General features: G+C 38.9%; 1 protein-coding gene across 3 annotated transcripts in view; it reads right to left on the bottom strand.

Annotated features, from left to right (window-relative positions):
• The window catches only part of UNC80 (unc-80 subunit of NALCN channel complex), a 185,841-nt gene extending 169,964 nt beyond the window's left edge, over positions 1 to 15,877 (bottom strand). Inside the window, exons 1-5 of one of the 3 annotated variants that reach the window (XM_039844657.1) lie at positions 15,493 to 15,877; positions 14,484 to 14,532; positions 11,836 to 11,992; positions 10,392 to 10,693; positions 2,140 to 2,263 (exon numbers count right to left, since the gene is read on the bottom strand). In XM_039844657.1, the coding sequence (XP_039700591.1) occupies positions 2,140 to 2,263; positions 10,392 to 10,693; positions 11,836 to 11,992; positions 14,484 to 14,532; positions 15,493 to 15,584 (724 nt within the window). In that variant the 5' untranslated portion in view covers positions 15,585 to 15,877. The remainder of the gene's footprint in view (positions 1 to 2,139; positions 2,264 to 10,391; positions 10,694 to 11,835; positions 11,993 to 14,483; positions 14,533 to 15,492) is intronic. The other 2 variants (XM_039844658.1, XM_039844660.1) reach the window with 2 other exon arrangements.
• Between the last annotated feature and the right edge of the window lie 329 nt (positions 15,878 to 16,206).

Below are 16,206 nucleotides of genomic sequence, written 5' to 3'. Positions count from 1 at the left end.
CAAGTCCTGTACTAAGCATTGTACATATATCAACTCATTTAACCCTTAAAGTAACCATAAAATAAATAACATATGATATATTATTAGACCCATTTCACAAATGAAGACATAAGGCACAGGAAGTTTAACCTGCCCAAGGTCACTTGACCCTTGTCTAAAGGTTCCAGCCCAGGTTATCTGTTCCAGGGTCTGTGCTTTAATGACCACACTGAGCTGCCCCTGAAGTAAGATTCAAATCAGTTATATCTTTAACTAAGGATAGAGAACAACAGGAAGTAAAGATAGCAATGTCCCATTTGAATTGCAAGGAAACTAGTGCCTAGAGGAAAGTGATTTACCAGCCTCACAAAACAAGAGACCAGGGGAGTGTCAATCATGTGCTATTGCTTTTTCTTCTGCCATGTTTTCTAGGCTGAGTTTAATTTCCCCTCAAACAGTGGGCACTATTTCAAGTCCACAGGCATCAGGCAGAGGGGAAAGGAGCTCAATATCAACAGCATCCAGAAGCAAAGGGAGGGTAAAGGGAATAGCTATTCACCTGGACATGAATACTTAATCATTTTTGTATATCGTTAAACGATAGTTTAGGCATAAGGAAAGAGAGTGAGACTCAAATTTGCAGTGATCTCTCCAGTCACACAGGAAAGTGATAAGACTTCTAAAAAAATATTTAATTGCTTCAATCAACATAAAGATATGGCTTTTTCAGCAATAGTCTTGTTTTACTGTAGTATATTTTATTTTTTTTTCTGTCTTATTTATATTGTTTTCAGTTCTTTAGCTTCATACATCTGTCTTCAGTCTCAGATTGTTTTAATCTAATGAAATTAACCTTATTGCATTCAAGGAATCTGTAGTAGATCGCTTTTGGCTACGACGTCTTTACTTATTTAGTTCCTTGATGTTTGAACCATATGACAGACTATTACTCTTGATTTATAGTTTATTTCAATAGTTAATATATTGTATACATATAAGTTGTGAGGTTAGTCTACTTTTATTATATGAAATTTTCATTCTCCTTTTGAATGACTGTAGTATCATGACTTGTCACTATAAGCATCTTATATATACAGATAATATGGCACTCCTACTTTACAAAATTCCTTAACATTATTATGTACCTTGCAAGGTAGTTACAGTTATAGGGGGAAAAAAACTAAGAACTGGTTTATAGTTTCCTTTCACTTACAAAGAGCTTTTATATGCATAATCCTCCATTGTCTGCAGAAAAACATTATGAATTAAGCAAACTATATGCTTATTTATGTGTATGCATTATATAAATAACATATATGTTATATATCATATATATTAATTATATATATCTGTAAACTTCCCATGTCATTTATCTCTTTTTAATTTTGTTATTGATGCTAAAAATTTGGTTCAGAATAGGAAGATGGTTTATTAAGATCTCACTATAAAATGGCCACTTTATATGCATTCTCATTTACTCTTCACTGTGAAGCCCTGTAAGGTAGCATTATTATCTCCATTTAAAGAAATAGAAACAATAAGAGAGGTTAGATTATATACATAGTAAGAGATGGATCTGGAGTAAAGTATGAGCTTTCTAGTTACTTTTTAAACTATCATGTACATTTTCTACAATTCAACAATAAGTCTATTTCATTAAACAATTACTATAGTGAAATACTTTGATAGCCATAAAACACTAAGATTAAACTGTTAAAGAGCTGCTACTCCATCTACGGTGATGATGATGATGGTGACGACAATGATAATGATGACGATGATGATGATGATGATACTATAATAATAATATCAATAGCTACCACTTTTTCACTTACTATGTGCCTGGCATTCTTCTAAGCAATTTTACATATATGAATTCATTTATTTCTCTTAATAACCCTATAAGTACTAGTAATATATTCGAACTCATTTTTTACAGATGAGAAACTGAGACACAGGAAGTTTAAGGGACTTACTCAAAGTCACACAACACAATGGCATGTGCCCTTGGTTTGAAGTTTCTTATCTAGGACACCTAGATAACTCCCTGAAGAAATTTTCTTCATCTTGGCTTCTTAAGGGCAAATTCTCCCATCACCCTCATTCCTGCACCTGAGGAAGTCTGCTAAGACCATCTCCCTGGGGTTCTGAGTCACAAACCTGTGATGATGTTCCTGATGGGCTTCACCAGCGCTGTGAAGCCAGAGACTTCGGGCTGCCTGTGCTCCCACATGGGCTGCCATATAACAAGCCCACTGGCCAGTCGGAATGTAAGGTCAGATTCCTGGGGGAAGAGAAGATCTATGTTCAATAACTGACCTCTAAGAACTGGTTGAAAGGACCAGTTAATGCCAGTATTAACATTATTCACAAGATTATTTTCACAATAGGTTGACTTTCCAGATCTTCTTTCATCTTCTTTCCAGAGTAAACCAATAGCCCTAAGTTACTGTCACAATTACTATGAAAATCGTAGTGGTCTGCTTTAGGCAAAGTTAATATTTAATTAAATTTCAGTTTTGGGCAAAGCATGAAACACAAATTATTGTTTTGTGTTAGCAGTGATGGAGGCCTGTTTATTTCAAGTCTTGGCAGATCTCTTTCCTTGTGGTAATCATCATTATTCCTCTTAATTATTTAATTGTCCTTCTTTCTTCCTCATAAAGCAATATCCTCAAATGCTGACTATTTTGACTTTCTATTCTCCGGTCCATCTCTTGTTCTTACATTTCATGTAATCAGGAACCTATATTTAGATGCTTCCTAATGTATTATTTTATAATGGTGCCTCTCAACATTCTTTAATCCCTAAGGGTAGGGATATATCAGGCATCCTCCCTCCCCTGCACCCCCTATCATCATTATAATGCTTAATACAGCATTAGGAATTGGGTGCACAACAGGTGCTCAATACATGTGTGCTGAATTTCACTTACTTTATAACCCAAACTCACTCAATTTATCTAGAATTTAAGGTCTCTTCCAGAGAGAACATTCTGTGCTTCATCATTATATCATTTTGAGAGGCAGTGTTTATAATACAATCTCATATTGCATAAGTACAAATATATGACATTCTGAGATTATATTTTAAACAATTCAGTCTCTCAAAACAACATAAAGATGGAAGCAAGGAATGTGATAGGAGTTAATGAAAACAGCTGAGAACTAGGAATTCACTTAGCGCAGTGATTCGCTACCCTGGCTTACATATAATCACCTGGGGAGCCTTTAAAACACAGGTGGCCCAGCTCCCACTTCCTCCTCTGCCCAGACCAATTAAATTAGAGTTGCTGTGAGGTTTTCTAAACTTCCCCCTGGTGACTCTCACACGTAGACATGGTTGAAAACCACTGATCTATAAAGATAAGAGCTTTGAAGAACTTGGAAAAAAATGATTCTGCAAATGGTAAATCAATGTAGCTCAGTGCCAAAGGAACTTTCAACTGGAAAGGCTGATAAAATCCCTGAATAAATCTGCATGTGGGTAGAGAGAGGACTCTTCTGTAGACTATAGACTGGGATCCTGGCACCACAGCAGTTCCCACAACAGGAAAGCTACTAGGACTCCCTGTGGAACTACATTCATTCTACAAATATGTATGGACCAACTACTATGTACTTGGTACTATTCTAGGTTCTGGGATACAACAGTGAACAAAGCATACAGAAATCCCTCCTCTCCTAGAGCAAAGGGGAACAAAGCAAGTAAATGGATGTGTCAGGCAAAGTGTTACTGTTTTAGACAAGATGGCCAGGGAAGACCTTACTGTGAAAGTAACTTTTGAAAAATGATCTGAAGGAAATGAAGGAGCTGCCATTTAGATATTTCCAGAAAAAGCATTATGTGAAAAGGAATCAGCCAGGAGTCAAGAGAATAACAGAGCAGTAGAAAAAAATATGATTGAAGAAGTTATCAAGTTCCAAATGATACAGTGGCTGATAGGTCATAATAAAGACTTCAGCAATTACTCAGTAAGATGGGAAGCCACTGGAGAGTTTTAGTAGTGGAGTGAAGTGACTGGACATGTTTTGATAGGATCACTCAGATTACTAAGAATAAGGGCAAGGGTGGAAAGAGAGACTATTTGGAAGCTATATTATCATTTAGGTGAAAGATGATTAGACCGGGGTGTTAGAAGACGGAAAAATGAGTGGTGGTAGATTCTGGACACGTTTTGAAGGTAGAGCTTACAGAATTTGCTAACTGACTGGAAGTACAGTGTAAGATAAAAAAGTGTCGAAGATTTTTGGCTTTGCCAATGATAAAGATGGGCAAGATGACGGAGGAACAGGTTTGGAGATCTCAGGAGCTGAATGTTAGACACATTAGGTTTGGGATGCCTGTTAGACATCCACCTAGAGATACTGAGTAAACAGTTTTGACAGGCAGGTCTGGAGTTAAGGGGAGAGTAACCCCACTTCCCTTGAAATGGATATAAAGAAAGCTTCAGTATTATGTGTGGTATTAGATCTAGCAAGCAAGGAATTAATAGTAAGCAAAGCTTATGAGATTTGTATCCAGAAATGCAGGATGCCAAATCTCAATTGACCTGGTTTCAATGATTTCACAGTTTCTGAGCTCAGTTCTTTTCCATGTTTCTCATAAGTAATTTTGACACAAACAAAACTCCAATGGACACTGTAGCAGAAAGTGAGCTCTTATACTGAAACTCTGGCCTTTAATATCTGGTCTATCATGGTGACACTTAGCACTCGCTGACAGTTACTGTCATCATTTTGTTTGATTTGATATATCCCCAACTAGATGGTATAACTCTTGAAGACAAGTTGAGATCTCCTTCTACTGTGCATTTCTCCTTGAGCATCAATACTTAATTGTTGCTTAATTTACCTTTCCCAAATAACACCACTAAATTCAATCACTCTTCAGACCTGCAGAACCTATAGCTTTCTCTTGTTTTTCTTTTTACAAAAGAAAATAGGGTAAGTGCATAAATTCTGGGATCCTAATTCCTCTTTTAGAGCCCCCTTCAATGGGTCACTCAAATGCTATGTATGCATGCATGACTAGAATCTCTTAGCTGGAGAAGACACTGTTTATCATTCAAACAGCTATGGGTAGGAGGTCTAGAAAGGTCCTGAGAAAAACCAGAGGGTGTAAACATTGGTAGATTTACTTCAGATGCTTTTCTTGTTTGCATCGAAAGCCTGTTTCCATGATGGCATGAAGTAATTCTAAATGTCTTTACTAGTAGCTTAGAGAGAGCTACTTAAACAAGTATTATTTTAATTCCATTTGAAAGTTGTTTTCTTCACACATATGGATTTTTATAAAAATCTTTAGGGCTTAGATTTTGTTTTATTCCCTGCTGTTTCTCCAGCACTCTGAACAGTGCCTAGCATGTAGTAGGCATTCAATAAATAATTATTGAAGGAATCAGTGAATATGATCAAACCAAGAAAATATTCATACTACATTTAAAGTAGACCCCCTGGGAGTAATATTTGTTTTTCACTGATAAAATTAAATTTGGTCTAATAATATATTTGACAGAATTTTCAGGGTTTTTTTAATGTAAAATATTTGAGCTTGTTACTTATAAATTTAAACAACAAAAATAAACATTAAATTATATACTGTTATGAAAGGATGAGTCACTTATATAGATTTTTTTGCTAATCTGAATTAATTCATTCAATAAATATTTTAAAAACACCTCAAAAAGACAGGCACTGTGTTAGCAATCCAGAACACAATGATAATTCCTATCCTCAAACCATTCAGAATCTAATTGGAGAGACAGATCCATAAAGAGATAATAATAAGAAACAAATTAAAAATAACAATAAAGATATGTCTAGAATATAATAGAAATAGGGAGGATGGATCTTGAATGGAGTTGTAAGGATGAGTAGGGATTTCCTAGGCAGGCTGGGGTATGAGGGCCTTCTAGGCAGCAGAATTAGCATGAGAATAGGCCTGAAAAAAGTCATGTATTATTCTTTGGAGACCCTAAGCATTTGGAGCTCACAGAAGCAGAAGTAGCCCTGGACAGGAGGGCATGTCCTGGAGGGCCCAGTTACTACACTCAGGAAGGAGCTAGAGTTCACTCTCTATGGTGAGAAATCGACAAATTTCTTTAAGCATGTTGGTGATATGGTCAGATCTTCATTTAAGATAGATCATTTGGGCACTGAGGTTGGATTTCATGAGACAAGCTTGGAGACTGTGAATTCAGGTAGAAAGTGGCCCAAGGAAGAGGTCTCAGTAAGGGATGCTGAAAGATTGGGTTAACACAATAAATAGTGACGAAAAAGGTGTGGTACATTTGAGAACTATTTAGGAGACAAAATGAATAGGACTCTGTGATTAGTAGAATGTGCTGGTAAGAATGAAGGAATAATTAAAGGCAGCTCCTAGTTTTTGAGTTAATGTAAATGGGTCCATAATCTGCCATACAAAACACTGGGACAAGGGCTCATTCCAGGGGAAATCTGAAATGCCCACAGATCATCTACTTAGAGAAGCTAGCTGACAATTTGGTCAGAAGCCAGAAGAACCACCTCATTTAGAGATATATAATTAGGTGACCTCAGCCTGTGGGACATGAATGGTAAATGAACCTGGAGAGGAAGTCTTCCAAAAAGAAGGTAGAATGAGAATAGCAAAGAGTCCAGGATGCATCTCTGGGGAAGCCTACCATTAAAGGGTCAGGCAAAGAAGATAAGCTCTCAAAGGAGAAAGAGCAGAAAGTCAGATACAAGGAGAAGCCGCAGAGTGCAGTGTCACCAAAGGGAGAGAAATTTTCAAGACGTTATCATGGTAGTTTCAAATGCAGCCGAGGCTTCAAGAGATGAGGACTGCAGAACAAAGATGAGGGTCAATAGCTCAGAGGTTGTTTATGACCTTAGTGAGAAGAGTTCAAGCACAGAAGCGTACGAAACAATATAGTTTTGTAGAAAGTCAGATGGAATTCATTTTGAATCCTGCATTAGTTACTTATGAGCTTGATTATTACCTCTCTGGACATCAGTTTCTTCTTTGGCAAAATGCAGACATAGATATCCACCTCCCTATGGGTGGTTGTAAAAATTAGAAATACATGAAAATTGTCTGTTACATAATAGAGAAAAGCAGAAGCAAGTGCATGAAGTTGAGGAGTAAATGGGAGGTGAGGAAGTGGAGGCATGGGCTAACGTCTTGCCTGGATTTCAGCCTCCCATGCCTCCCGCAGCACCACGTCCTATAAATGCCTCAACCTACAACACTATCTGTGTCAGCACCGAGTGGGGACTTGAGGAAGTAAAGTCAAGAAAAGGACTGACAAGTGGGGAAGCACACAAGGGTCGAAGATCACAACTTTGTGGAGACACCGATCTGGAAGGTCGTGTTATTTCTCCCCAGGAGCATGAAGATCTCCGGGGCAGGGATAGATAACGTGGCTTTTGCTCATGATCTGGGGTTGGAGTTTTGAAGGGCAAATGCAAAGAAAAGATAAGAAGTAAAAGGACACTAATGGTGCTGGTGAGGAGCATCGCACATGGGTACAGTATGGACAGGAAGGAATAGGGCCAGACAGGGCCATAGCCACAGGCAAGTGAGAAATTTAGAGCAGTGGTTCTCAATTAGGGGCAATTTCCCCCTCCCCAACCCCGTACCCCCACCTTGAAGATATCTGGCAATGCCTGGAGTGATTTGTGGTTGTCACAACTCAGAGGGAGAAGGTACTATAGTCATCTAAAGGGTAAAGGCCAGAGATGCTACTAACATCCTACAATGCACAGGGCAGTCCCTCACAACAAAAAATTATCTGACCCAAAATGATAACAGTGCCAAAGCTGAGAAAATCTGATGAAAGATTTTACATTCCCCAACTACACTGAAAAAAGCAAATAACTCACTCAGAAGGAAAAAGCCCTGTGGGGAAATTCATTGACTTATTAATATTTTTTATTCCCTATGGTATCTAGAATATTTCCCTCCTAGGAATAATAAAATAATAAAACAATAATGCTAGTAATAATAGCTAACAATAATTGTTTCCTGTGTAACAAAAATCACTGTGCCGTTTTTATATGCATTGTCTCACTGCTTTATAAATACTCCAATTCCAGGCCATAGATAAAACTTGCGGATCTTGAGCCAGCTTTCCTCAACTATCTATGTAGTCTCTCTTGAAAGAGAATCTGGCCTCTTTCTATTAATACATAACACTAATGGCAATAAAATGCTAACACTAAGAGCAACTAATGTTTGTTAATGCCTTGCTACGTGTAATGTTGAACACTATCATTTGCTCAATCCTGACAATGCCCCATAAAATTACTCTTATGTCCAATTTATACTTGAGAAAACTGAGGCTTAAAGAAGTTAGTTGCTCAATATTACAAAGTAGGAAGTGGCAAGCACTGGATTCAAACTCAAACTCTCAGCCACTTCTTCAAATAAAATTACAGCATTCCAGCCACTTCTATACTTCCACATTTCTAATTTAGAGGATATTTCTCTACAGATAGACATCTATATGTACTATCATTTTTAAAAGACTTCTTTCCTGTCTTCTCCATTTTAAGAACTACATACCTACATATAGTCGCTACTTTTAGCACCTGGATAAGCATTTGATAATAACTTGGGTTTACTCAGTGAGTCAATCATTAAATATTTATTGAATGCTTCATAAATGCCAGACACTATATCTAGACTAAAGATACAGTGTGACCTGGACAGATAGCATCCCTTTGCTCAAGAACCTCTGTTCTAGTGGGGATGATAGGCAACATGCATATAAACAAACACAAAATAGTTTCAGATACTAAGTGCTAAGAAGGGGGTAAAAAAGTGGTCATGTGCTCGTGGCACTAAAGCAGCCAGGGAAATATCTCTGAAGTGGTGACGTTTGAGGTAAGAGTAAATCAATGAGGAGGATATGGCCATCTGGAAGTCTAGGAGTGGAGCATGGAGGCAAACGTTTCAAGTAGAAGGAACAGCCAGAGCAAGGACCTAAAACCAAGATGAATTTTTCCAGTTTGTGGGTGAGCCCAGAGGTTAGTGAACAAGAGAGAGGCTAGTGAGATGGAGGGTCATGAGGCCAAGAAGGTAGGCAGGAGCCAAGTCCTACAGTTCCCACAGGCCAGGGGGACAGTCTCAGTTAAAGTAATGCTTTCCATTCAGTGTATATGAAATATTTTTTCAAATAGAAAGTCAAAGTTTTTCAAGCAGCTATTTAATTTGATTTAACATTAAATTTTTCTTAGTTTGATGGTCAATATAGCCATTGCAGTTTCAATTCTGTTCCTACCAGCAAGGGGACAGTCAACTGAAAGTGAATTTTAACTAAAACTAAAATAGATGACTCATTAGTCCATCCCCCTCATAGTGATTATTAATGGTCTCACAACCACCTTCATATATAAATATATTTGTTGCTAACTTGAAATGTCCATTCATTAGGATTCTAATATTCTATTAAAGAATAGTTGGGCAAATTCCTTCTTATCTCTTATCTTAGCACTTAAATGGAATACTGCAGTTTATTAATTCACAGAAATAGCAAATATTTCTTGATTTTTTTCCATGTGTTGGAACTATACTGTGTCTTCACATATATTTATACCCTGTGTTACAGGTATCCACAGTTTTATGCAGTGGAGGATCTAAGAGGTTAAGTAATATCCCAAGATCACACAGCTGGAGAGTGTGGCACAGCGATTTCAGATGTCATTGTCTCTTTTGGATCTAAGGGGTAAATTAAAATTGTATTTTAATTTAACTGGTTTCCGTATAATCCTACATTTTGTATTTTGTGCATTTGAAAATATTTGGAAAGCAAGTCTCAGGTTGAACCAAACTCAAAAAGTCCAAAGCACATAAAAATTAAAAATGTCTGCTCTACACCTCCATTATATTAGAAGTAGCTACAAAATGCTATAAAAATACAAAGGAGATAGTGCCTAAGTCTACATGGAGAAGGTCAGAGGAAAAAAAATCATGAAAATGATGACATTGAAGTTGAGGCTCGAAGGACCATGAGAGGAACGAGGAGGGAAAAGAGGGCAGAGCAAACAGCAAGGGTATATTCAGAGACTGGTTCCTATGACTCTCAGAGTTGGATTATGACATGGCCAGTAGGGACTGGAAATGGATCGACTAAGAGTGGAACTTAGCCCCCAATCATGATTGACCTTATATGCCATGTTTAATATGTCACACCTTATCGTGGGGCAGATGGAGAACCACTGAAGATTTTTTAGTAAGTAAATAATAGGTGGAGAATTGTGTTATTGAAATAACACTTGGCAGTTTAATGTAGAAATATAGCTCTCCATATCTTGGCTTGCTATAAGATCATATAAGGACATGGACAACCAAATATAAAAATATAATTCGAAGTCCACCTTCACTTCACCTCTATTCCCTGTCAGGCTAACACTATCTTTCTGCTTACCTTGATCCTGTGGACCAGAGGAGCAAACAGAAACACAAAGAGCTCCACAGTAGCCATGGAGTTCTGGAATATCTTCCTTCGGTTGTTCTCTTCTTCATCGTTGGAGCTGCTTTGGCAAGGTTGCCCTGGAGAACCCTGGTTTTCAACCTGGTGGATGAAAGCACTGCTGCTGCCACCCCAGCTGGATCCTCGGTCTGTGCCCCCAAACCGCTCACTGTTGCAGTCCTGGGGGGCCTCTAGGAGCATCCAGTGCAGGGTGTGAAGGAGCTTTGTCTCAGCAACACCCAGTTTATCCTGGTGGCCTGCATGGGACAACCACACAGCCAGGTTAAGGCAAACTCTGTGAATAATAGATGTCGATTTGGGGTCTGGGAAGAACATCCTTGCTTTGCTCTGTGGTTTGATTTCCTAGGAGACACTAGCATTTCTCTATACCGTTTACAACCACTGATGGAAGGACACATTCTTGTTTTGGGCTTTGTAACTGGCTGTTGCAGAATGACATGCTATCATAGGAGAAACCGCATGCATCACATTTCTTCATTAGATACCAGATAGAGTTGACCCTTGAAGAACATGGGTTTGAACTGCACAGGTCCACTCAAAGGTAGGAATTTTTTAAATAAATACAATTGACCCTTCCTGTCTCTCGAGTTTCACATCCACAGATTCAACCAAGTATGGATCAAAAACAATATTTTTACATCCCAACTGTAGTTTCCCAACCAAGGATAGAAAATACTTTCAACAAAGGGCTGACTGTAGAGTTAAAAGTTATATGAGGACTTGTGACTATGGAGGAGTGGGTACCCCAAACCACCATCCACCACAATGTTCAAAGGTCAACTGTGTATTTCCAAATAGGCAGCAAAATGGTTAAGAGTATAGGCTCTGAAGATAATAACTATTCTATTTTAGATAATGTGACCAGCCAAGTCCCCTCTATAAAGATAACATTTGATTAGAGACCCAAATGAGGGGAAAGAACTGGATGGAAAAGAACATGTACGAACATGGGGTAGATGGCTGGGATAGGCTGTCATGTGTTAAAAGCAATATACGAAATAATTTAAAAGAAAAACAATCTTTACGTACATACACACAGTACTACAAAGTGAAAGTGGTTGCTTTAGGAGCTAGGAGGGCAAAGCGGACACCTCTGATGGGAACCCATCTTGGATGGGTGAGAATATTTAGCTTTCCTATAATATTTTAATGTTTAAAAAGAGAATATATTTACATATTACCTGTAAAATTAAAAAGTTAAAAATAAAAGAGCCAGTTCCCTTATTGGTAGAATAAAGATAATAGTGGTACCAATATGGGAGGTGGATTGTGAGAATTAAGTTATATAATTTGGACACGGTGCCTAATGTGTGCTATTATAAGTGCTGGACACAAAGGCTGATGGTGTACCATGAATAAGTAATGCAGGTGCACCAACCTAGCTTGTTTCTGTTTGACAGCAGGGTTGCAGTGCAGTGGAGGACATGAGGCAGAGCAGCTTGCACAAGCTCCCATCTGGAAATGCTCTGGATGGCTTCAGAGAGGGCCGGAGAGAGGCCGTGCAGCTTGTTTTCTACCAACACTCGTTCAAAGGACTATAGATGCAAAAGGAAAAAGAAAAAAAGGAAAGCATATAAAATAAGAAACAGAGATTCTGATTGGTGAAAAAATGAGATCAAGGTACTGTATACCCTAAAAGATACAAATTACTGGACCAGATAATTTAGAGTGCACTCATATTGCATTTCATTGCTATGTTGACATGCACCCTGTCAGTGATAATTTCCTATTATCTACCCATTTTCAGGTTTTTATCCAAAGTATATGGCTTGAATTATTAAATGATTATCATATCTATTAAAATAAGCTTCCTCTAACAAAGAGTACAACACATTTAACTCATGAAGTTTTTGGATGTTATATTTTGTAAAATGCTGCTGAGTCATCCAAAGAGGCTGTCACAAGTGCATACTAAAGTGAAATGTCTTTGTGAAAGTGTTTTGAGAATTGATGTCAACGTTCAAGTGTTAAATAAGATACAACTCTTTCAAGAAATCTGATTTTGGGGTCCCTGAGTTATTCCATGTCCCTAGCAATGACTGGGCATAGGACACTTTTTACCTAATGCCTGGAACCATAAAGATACTTAACATACCAGTTGAATAAAGAAAGGAAGGGAGAAAAAAAGGGAGGGAGGGAGAAGGGAAGTGAGCTATTTTTGCTTTGCTAGTTTAACTAACTCTCCTATCCTGGTTAGGGATATTTTCAAAGAAAGTAGTATCCCAGAACAAGTTTGATCTAGCCAGTTTTTCTTGAAAGGGATTAGTATATCACTATAAAGTACTGAGGAAAGTGTAGCCATCAAATATAAAATAAATGTAATAAGCATTTGACTTGTATGCAGAGAATGTGATTGGTATTCGATGCCTCAAATGGTCTAGAAAATTGTATAAATGTGCTCCAGAGTGATCACAATACAAGTCCCAACTGTTTGACATATATTATTGGAATTATTAGGGTACTTGATAAAAATACATAGCTTAATACAGAAATTCTCCAAACTGTTCACTTTTTGATTCAAAAAAAGAAATTAAATTCATAATGAAAAGCACGCTGAAGTTTTAGTAATGAGTGAATCAGAGATGCAATCTGGTTTGTTTATTTGTTTGTTTTTAAGAAACTAAATAAAGGTCTTTGAATATGCTAGCAATGCAGATCCAAATATTTTTAAATCTCTCAGCCCACGGGTAATTTTTAGTAGATAAAATAATTTTTAATTTAGATCTTTAAATATCTATATCTATCTATCTATGAATGTGACTTAGCTATTTGATATTGTGTAACATTAAAAATGTCGGACATCTTTGCCAAGAACAGAGAACAGTCGGGATTATTTTAAGCTAGTATAATTGTAAGCATGGTTTAAGGAAAGCTCAGAGATTTCAAGTGTCAAATTACTCTAACTTGAGATAAATACAAGACAAATTCTATTAAAAGGCTCTTATTAGAAAGTAAGATTTTAAAAAATATCTCTGTGACAACTTTGAAGGGCAGGAGATGCAACAAAGCAAAGTCCTGCAAGAGAGACGGAGACACAGAGAGAGAGAATTTTTAACTCTCCAGTTGGCTTCCATCATAGTTAGTGTCCCTAATACATTCAGAGCTCCTTACTAGAAGGTCATTTGTATAGCCATTTAGAAATATTCATGGCAATATCGAAATAGGTAGGTTTCTACTTTTTGGTTATAATATGTGCAGTGTGAACCCTCTATGTTAGCTCCAAATTTTAATGAAGTTAAATGTGAAAAATCCCATCTCTATTTTGCTTCATGATTTCATGTCTTTTTGTTCTCAACTTCTAAAATGGGAATGTGATTCTCTTAGAATCTCAGGTCAAGGTGCTATTTTGCATAAATATTAATAGCACTGTTTTACATCACCCATTTACACACTTGCACAACAAATACAGGACATAAAAGTTCAGAATTGCATTACTTTGAGTAGTTCATAAATACTCATATTATGAACTTCCACTACAATAACAGTTGCAATTTTGTTAATTAAGAATTTATTATTCTTGCCTTGCAAAGCCCTGGTTCTCTGTTATCTCTCCACCTCTCTTCTACTGTACTACCCCTCCCACTACTCTGAACAAAGGTCCTTTAGACTTGCTATTCCCTCACCTTTTCACTCAGCTAATCCTCCCTCCCTTCCTTCAACTCTTTGTCCAGGGGTCACATTAGCAGGTAAGCCTTAGCCAGCTACCACTTCTAAAACGAAAAATCCACCCTAGTGCTCCCTAATCTCCTTTCTTGCTTAATTTTTCTCCCTGGCACTTATTACTATCTGGCTTACTGTGTATTTTACATATTTGCGAGTGGCCTGTCCCCCACCCACTAGAATGCAAACCCTGTATTTGTTTTGATTGCTGTTCTATCCCATCATCTAGAACTGCTCCTGGCACATAGTAGGTGCTCAATAATACTTGCTGAGTTAATTAATATACATAGTAGGATTTAATGACTTTCTTTGTGTTGAAATTATCACACAGAATATAGATATCATTAAAAGGTAAACATCACATACCACACAAGAGGCTTCATATTGTTTCCCCAGTTTAGGCCTCAAAAATGCACTGAAAAATCAATAGAGATATTTGTTATAAACATAAATGAAATGATTATTAGAGCATCCTTACGACATATATTTTTAATGAATAAAACATGGTGTTATGAAACTCCAATTTCATGTCTCCCTATAGCTTGTTACAGAGCAGGTGTCAAAGAGCTGACATTTGCTTTTACATGTGTAATTACATATATGAAAGAGATGTCGATACATTTTCTGTATGGACTCTTATTCTTAAGACTTCTACCTAATCAGATTCTAAATCGCCAATTGTCAGAAGTGGTGCATTACTCAGGTACAGTCATACTAAAACTGAAAAAGGAACACAGCTTGTATCATGATTTCCAGAATCTAATATCTTACATAAATCTCAATAATAATAATAATAATAATAATAATTAAAATAATAATAATGAAAACCTTGTTTCCGGTTTATTGGAAAAGGTTTCAGGCCTTTCCAAAGGGGTAGGGGAAAAGCCTTATCAAAAATCATTCTCCTCAGGGGCTTTAACCAGAAGACTACACTCGCTGAATCTGAGCAAAAATGGTTAACAAGTGGGCATAGCAGATATTCGCCAGGCAGGAGCTAGAAAAACAACAGGTCACCGGGCTGGAATTACAGCAGGAGATGGAGGGGGAATTGGACGCAGGAGCACAACCAGTCATAATTATCTTCCCTAGTTCCCCGCCCCCTCTTCCTAGGCTCTCTGCCCTCCCACCCCCTAAATAATGTATATATTTATTCAGCAACTGCCAATCTGCTTGTCGTCAAACTTCACTGAAATATTTTTAAATGCGTGTTTTTAAGAGGGTGCAGAGGGCTTGCTTTTCAGCCCTAGAGAAGAAGCGGCGGGCTGTGGCGCGGCCTCAGCAGCAGTGGCAGAGGTGGCAGTAGAGAGGACCCGGGTGGCCCCACGAGTGCCCCTAGCCCAGGGCGACCCAAAGGCGCGCCCTCTGCGCCCCTCACCTGGTTTGCCGCCACAAGAAGGTCTGGATGGGTAAGGGGATGCCGCGGCCGCTATCCTGCTCCTGGCCCTCAGAGCTCTTCCTCTTCACCATGATGGTGGCTCCCGGGAGTCCTACTGCAGGACCCAGTGCTGGCTCCTCGCTAGTCGCCGCCGCCGCCTCCTCCTCCTCCCGTTGCTCTCCCCAACTCTCATCCCCTTCTTCCCCGAGGCAGAGCCGGCTCTCTCCGCCCTGATCCCGCGTCCCTCTCCCCTTCTCCTGCCCCTCCCCTCGCGTTGAACATGGCTGCGGGAGGAGGGGAGGGCTGGAGGAGCCACGGAGCAAGGAGGGGGGCGCTCGGAGGAGCTGCCCCCTTCGCCGCCCCCGCGCCCGCTCCTTGCTTTCAGCACCTCCCACTGTGGACAGCGGCCCACGGCCGGCCCTGCGGGAGACCAGAGCAGGGGGCAGGTTGAGCAGCTGTGGGATGGCCAAAAGGGTACTCGTTCCGCATTGCAGACCGGTCCCCTGTGTGGCCTCTTCAGCCCCCAGGATTCAGCTTCCTCCCCTTGGAGCTGCACCCAGGATTGTCCTCTGTCCACCTTCCCAACCTCTGCATCCAAAGAAATGTCACGTCTGGGGAGGAGGAGCTTTGGGGAACCGCAGCCCAGTCACTAACTCTGGCATCATTCGCACCTCTCGCAAAGAGGTCAGGAGTCCACCCTCCGGGCTTAGCAGA

This window comes from Pteropus medius, unplaced genomic scaffold (genome assembly GCF_902729225.1).
Source record: "Pteropus medius unplaced genomic scaffold, Ma_sr-lr_union100, whole genome shotgun sequence".
In the NCBI taxonomy this organism is placed as follows: Eukaryota; Metazoa; Chordata; class Mammalia; order Chiroptera; family Pteropodidae; genus Pteropus; species Pteropus medius.
The sequence above is the reverse complement of the archived record's forward strand: the minus strand, read 5'-3'. Positions and strand labels throughout refer to the sequence as shown.